Genomic DNA, 6912 nt, shown 5'->3' with positions numbered 1-6912 from the left:
GGCTTTACTTTACTCTGGCATTACATCCCACCCACATCCCTCTGATCAGCATGTGGTACATTATATTACTATAATTAAAAATCTTTTTGGAAAATTAAAGTTTCTTACAAACTTAATGAAATATAATCGTATATGGGTAATGGAGAAATGACAATTAGCTTCGAGCTACACATGACAATTAATGAGATTAATACAACACTTCTACTTGAATGTCGCTATCAATCACTACTGAGTGTTTGTAATAACTTCTGGCTGTGATGCAATGTGGATTTTGGTCAAATGATGAGGCAGAAATATATTGTTAGTAACATTCTAGAATAATTTTATGTGGATACACAGTTACAGAACAACTTCTGTCGGGCATGAAGAAAAAGTAATGTAACTAGTAGTGTAACTAATTACTAATAAGATTTCAGTAATAATATTACAGTTACCATCCAAAAAACAGTTTAGTTACTTTTACTTTTGATGCCTCAACCCCGCTGATTTAAAATCCAACAATCAAATAATTCCTAGATTTATTTTCATAATTTTCATGACTCACACATGCATGTGATGTCCCCAGTGCAGCAGGCAAGCTTGGAATATGGAAAAGCTTACATTCAGCAGATAGAAATATTGCATTATATTGATTTTGTCAGGAAAAAAGATGATCTGAGCACTGTTGTGTAAGTTGTGGCTTTACTTTACTTTACTCTGGCATTAAATCCCACCCACTTCCCTCTGATCAGCATGTGGTACATTATATTACTATAATTAAAAATCTTTTTGGAAAATTAAACAGTTTCTTAAAAACTTATGTGATTTGATAAAATACATAATGAAATATAATCGTGTATGTGTAACGGAGAAATTACAATTAGCTTCAAGCTACACATGACAATTAATGAGATTAATACAACACTTCTACTTGAATGTCACTATCAATCACTACTGAGTGTTTGTAATAACTTCTGGCTGTGATGCAATGTGGATTTTGGTCAAATGATGAGGCAGAAATATATTGTTAGTAACATTCTAGAATAATTTTATGTGGATACACAGTTACAGAACAACTTCTGTCGGGCATGAAGAAAAAGTAATGTAACTAGTAGTGTAACTAATTACTGTTGCCATAAAGTAATAAGTAAAGTAACAATATTACTTTTGAAAGGAGTAACTAGTAATGAGTAATATATTACATTCTTTGAGTAACTAGCCCAACACTGGTTAGAGATCACTGGAGATTGCCAAGTAAATAATGACTCATATTTCAGTCTGAAAGTCAAACATGTTTAGAACAACATTAAAGGACAAGAAATAATGATAATCATTTTCAGTTTTTAGTCGAATCCTTAAATCACATGAGGTTCTAGTTGATGCTTTTAAAAGACTAAAATGCCAAAAAAAACAAAAAGGGATCAAAAATGTACAGCTCTCTAAATACAAATCGCTCTGTGTATGCACCCAGATGTTTTGTGTTCCTCTCTGCTGGTATTAATTTCTATTAATGGAATCATCGCTGTGCTGAGCTGTCACCGTGGCGATAAGTTGCATCCATGTAGTGAGGCCATGATATATCTCCATCTCTCTCACCCGTTCTTTTTCTCTGTTTCTCTCTCACCCGTTCTTTTTCTCTGTTTCTCTCTCCATCCTTCCATATGCACCTTAATTAAAAAGTGCTGTCACCCGCGGTGAGGAAATCAGCACTGATCCATTCATCCTTACCAAAGCTTTCTCGCTCACTCTCTCATTTCTCACGAGTCTCACTACCATCTAAGCACTCACCAAAAGAGTCCAATACATATTGCATTTCATTTTATTCCTCTCACAAAGCTTTCACAGGGCTTTATAAGACATGAAATATAGCACATAAGTCATATTGACCACTTTCATGATATTTTATGGTCTGCCTTTTCCAGATAGGTATAAAGACATGAGGGTCAGTAAATAATGACAGAATTTTCTTTTTTGGGTGAACTATCCCTTTAAAGAACATTGAATTTTTCATTTTCATTGCTGAATTTTCTAGATTTTAATTTTTGGAACAGGTTCCACGTCTTTTATTGCTTTAAACCTTTTATTTTCTTTAGAGAAGATCTACAAGCTTCACAAACAACACTGTTACAGCATCATAAACCACAAGACAAGCAATTGGACCAGAACTAAATGGTATAAACAGCAATACAAAACATAAATATTCAATAAATAATTGCATGTATTAATAGAAATCACAATAAGCAACTAATAAGTCCTATTGACCACTTTCATTATACTATTATAGTCTACTTTTTCCATATCGGTTGTAAATAATAACAGAACTTTCATTTTTGGGTCAACTATCCCTTTAAAGAACATTACATTTTTCATTTTGTGGCTTGATTTCACTTTTTGGAACAGGTTTCACGTTCTCTACATTGCTCTAAACCTTTTATGTTCTTTAGAAGAACTACCAAGTTTCACAAACAGCACTGTTAAAGCATTATGGACAATAAACCAAGATGAGCAAGTGGACCAGAACTAACTGGTATAAACATCAATATTAATAATTACATGAATTAATAATAAACACAATAAACAATAGTTAATTCCAACCAACTTGGCTGTTTCCAAGAAACAATGAACTGATGATTGCTAAATTATCATTGAATTCAAATGCTGTACGGTCACATGTGTCCATGCATCAGCTATTTCACATAGACTTCTAAACTAATCAGATTTTAGAGATTTTATATTGCACTTCATTCACCAATTCCCAGTGTACATCTGATCGTGCATCATGAATTTTACAGTTATCGCTCACCAAAACTTCTGCGGTGCCCTAATTTACAAACATCGATCTGTCACGTTGTCTGTCTTTTCTCTCACACCCACACTCATGCTCCACTAAAAGCTCAAAATGACACTAACTATAGAAGGGGCTGTTTCAATTATTTATGCTATATTTTTAATTCCTCCTCAATTCCCATCAATCCAGGGAGTTCTCAGCACCCACTGCCTCCGCAGGGATTGATCCGGTCGTGGTTTCCTGGCCCCATATGCAAATTTCTGACCTTCTTTTCAGAGCTGAGACTGCTAGCTTCTGCATAGATTAGTACTTCTCCTATTCACGAAACCCAGAAAAACAGGATGAAACGGCATACACAACCACTTGGGGTGTTGTAGATGAAAAGAAGATGTGTGTATGTGTGAGTAGATGGGTGTGCGTCTTTCTGTCTATTTGAAGGAATCCTGGGGAGAACTAAGTGCTTTGTTTATTCACATAAAGTATGTATGTATCTATCCTTTAATCAGGTGTGTCAAGCTAAACAGTGGACACACAAAAAAGCTGTCCTAAAGGTACAGTAAAGGAAAGCTGCCAACATAAACGAACATCACTATTACTAATGTTCATATTAGTGATTTGAAACAACTTTAGCTAAACTTGCACTTTTTGTACAACAGACATGAACAATAACTTAAACTGTGCAGCTTAAAGATGAATTCTATTATTTTTCTAAGTAATCAGACTTGGGATTTTTACCTGGCGGCGATAAAATGGGCAAAAACATCCCATAGAAGGACCAGAATATAAGGTGGGCTCTTTTCCACTAAGTAACCACCAAAAACATCCTAGCAAAAGCACAGCAACACTATAAACCACCCAGAACACCTCTGAGACCTCATAGCAACACCTTGGCAATCACCCATTACACCCTAGCATTAATGGCAGTGTGTTTTGCATGTGCAAACACCACTCAAAAAGAGTAAAAATGGAGCTTAATATGCATTCTGTCACTTTGTTTTCCCAAAACTAAGGTAAATATATTAGATTTCAGCCTCTAAATAACTTAAAGGTTCCTTAAACATAAAATACACAGAGATAACATAATTGCAAACAGGTTAAAATGCATCAATGCATTGATCTTAAACATTTAAACAGGAGAAAACACTCTGGAAGGACTCGCTGAGAAGGTTCCAGATTTGAGGGCAGTGTTTGACAATATGTGAATAAGAGGTTTGAGTAGGAGGCACAAATAGAGAGGCAGGTGAAAATAGTGTTTTTGAGAATAAAAGAAAACATGCCACTGCTAAGACACTGTTAACACATGGACAGTCTGATATCATTCTATGTGGGTCAACATGTCACTTTTTGGCCAGGACAAAACAAAAAACTGAGAGGGGCCCCTAAAGGCATGGATCTCACACAAGAGATGCTGTGTCTTTGTTGTCCATAATTCAGCACATTGTGTTGCGCTTTTTGCAGTTGATGCCACGCTGGGAAAAGGGGCGTTACAGAAGTACCTTTGAGAGTACTGCGTGTGTGCAGTTTCAGGTTGTGGTCCAAATGGGGTTTTCAACACCTAAACTAAAAATAATGGCATAATTGTCTGCAACAAGATATGGGCTCACAAATCAAAACTGTTTACATAAATTACCCCCACGAGTAAATACGAAAACAATTATCAAACAGTAATTGCAGACGTTGCTAATGATCACAGAAAATAAACAACAGTGTAAAATGCCTATTCATCTGCTGAACTCTGCACTTCAAACTGTTGCCATTATTGAGCCCTATTTCTAAAGCTGCTTCAGTTTAGCCACTTTAAAGTGGTTATTCCTCTGCAGAAATATAATTTGCAATGCCACCACACTCATAAGCCAGCTGCTCCAGGGATGAAAGTGTGTAGCCTATATGTCAAGAGCAATAATGCAACAATGGCAGAGAGCCTAAGTCAAGCCACAATGTCATCCATAAGCAAGTAGGGTTCATTCAATCGCAGCTGCAACTTTCAATTATTTGAAGACCTTTCACCACTAATTGTAGCTGCTTCATCATTTTTTCTCACTCTGTTGGCCTAAAACTGCAGGTGCTGCTGCACTGTAAATAAATATTCTTTGAGGGCTAGGCATAGATATACCTATAAATTTCACAAAACAACATCATTAAGATGTATATTATCACAATAACTCCGTAACTATGAAGACCTATTACACACATGCTTATTTTCCCGTAATAGCTGTTCACGTTAAAGTTAACGATGTAGCCTATTGTTGACGATATCTGTGAAAACAATCTCTCGTGAAAATTTGTGTGTTTGCGTATGGATCGCGTAACATTATGCGCTCTCGACGTTGTCATTAAGATCACACTATAGAAACCGCTTAAAATTAGAAATTTACTACAAACAAGCCTATGGCAAGACATTTGGTAGGGGGGGCACCTGGGGTGGCCAGCCAAATTTCAGGGGGGGCCGGTGCCACCCCTGGCCACCACGTAGACACGCCCCTGCATACTATACGCATCTTCTTCCTATAGCTACCATATCATTCTGCCATGATATCGACAGAAGCGCAAGAAACTTCACATAGGCTAACGGTTAATTCAGATGATCCTAGTTTAGATCCCCACATTATGTTCTCGTAACGCGAAGTCGTGGTATTTCCTGGGAAGGTTACAGTGAATATGGCTTGATTTCACGTTCGGATTTTTGCTGTTCTTTCTTTAAAATGGTTCTTTGTATTATTTAAATAAAGACCCCTTTGCTGTGTCTACGTGGTTCTTTATAGAAAAGGTTCGTGATGTTTATTTACATTATGGGTATTTACATCTACATTATGATTTGAAGGAACTTTTTTTTTAAAGTTAGGTGACATCAAGCTCGAAAAGGCTGTGTGGTTGTAATCGGAACCTTTATTTATGTATTTATTTATTGTGAAAGTTGGTTACTTTTTATTATTAGCCTACATGTGAACTACATTACAGCCCAGGTTGTACTGGAAAAGTTGTCCAGAAATGATCTAAAAAGATATGTCTCAGCAAACACTAACAACGCTCAAATAAAGTGTTTCCCATTTATTTGTGTGGCTGCGCCTTATTAAATATAAATCTGCTCTTTTTCTCCACTAAATAAAACCAGAAGCTCTTCTTTTCTCCGCATGGTTTGCCTGGACAGCAGAAACACGTCGCCTCGCCAGGAGAGAAATCTGTTTGCCATTTGCGGATAGCCTCACTAGATGGGAATTTAGACACATATATACCGTTATGAAAGTTAAAGAGGAAAAACAGACAAACTTACTTTCTTTTGCGCTGACTTTCAGAACGAAGCAAAAAAGAAATGCAATCCCATGGTGAGATATCCAGAAATCCATCTTTCCAAACATGCGCTGCCTTGAAGAAGTGACCTGTGTTCAACTAGTGATCTTCTTCAAAGAACAAACGGCGTTAACACAGACTGAGAAAAGAAAAGAAAATAAGCCTTTTTGTTTTTGTAGTGCTTAGAATTTCATATTCAAAGGCAGTTCTGTTGAGCCAATTGCGCACAGCAAATGCAAACTGTGCATGACATGATCATGTAGGCTATTCATAAAGTCATGCTTTGTCATTAAACAGCCTGTTTTTCCTCAAATAAGACTAAATTAGAGGTCTTCAACTTTATTCCGTTATAACGCCGTCACGGATTTGCGTGCGTTATTGCGCTCCATTGCCTGTTCGGTCTCCCGATGGTTTGATAGCTTATGAGTTTCCACAGGGATCTCTCCCTTAATCGTCCGCTTAAAACACGCTGCCCTCCGAGTTTAAATGTTCTGCTATCTTCTTGCTCTAGTAAGTCATTCAGTCATACTCGGGAGGCACCAAGTTTTGTCCAAACTGCCGGACAGGAGTGGAATTGGTGTTGCGCACAGAAGCGTGTTGAAGCGCACTGCTGTGCTCGCGCTGAGCTGTGGCAGCGCGTGTGGATGTGCCGGAGAGCGCGAGTGTATGTGCGTGAGTGAGTGAGTCAGTATGTGTGTAATAGCATTTCTGAGCGGCGCAGCTATCGCATTACATACACTGAGCTTTCTTGGCCCGCCTCCCCTCAGTCACTGATTAGAGAACATCTCTCTCTCTCTCTCTCTCTCTCTCTCTCTCTCTCTCTCTCTCTCTCACAAACACACACACACACTTTTTTA

At 37.5% G+C, this 6912-nt stretch overlaps 1 protein-coding gene across 1 annotated transcript in view; it reads right to left on the bottom strand.

Moving 5' to 3' along the window:
* LOC107676043 (neuropilin-2-like) overlaps positions 1–6724 on the bottom strand; it is an 83420-nt gene extending 76696 nt beyond the window's left edge. Inside the window, exon 1 of the mRNA XM_016470565.1 lies at positions 6039–6724. Within this exon, the coding sequence (XP_016326051.1) occupies positions 6039–6123 (85 nt within the window). The 5' untranslated portion in view covers positions 6124–6724. The remainder of the gene's footprint in view (positions 1–6038) is intronic.
* Between the last annotated feature and the right edge of the window lie 188 nt (positions 6725–6912).

This window comes from Sinocyclocheilus anshuiensis, unplaced genomic scaffold (assembly GCF_001515605.1).
Source record: "Sinocyclocheilus anshuiensis isolate Anshui unplaced genomic scaffold, SAMN03320099.WGS_v1.1 scaffold1744, whole genome shotgun sequence".
NCBI lineage: Eukaryota > Metazoa > Chordata > Actinopteri > Cypriniformes > Cyprinidae > Sinocyclocheilus > Sinocyclocheilus anshuiensis.
Note: the sequence above shows the minus strand (reverse complement) of the source record. Positions and strands in the feature narration are given on the sequence as shown.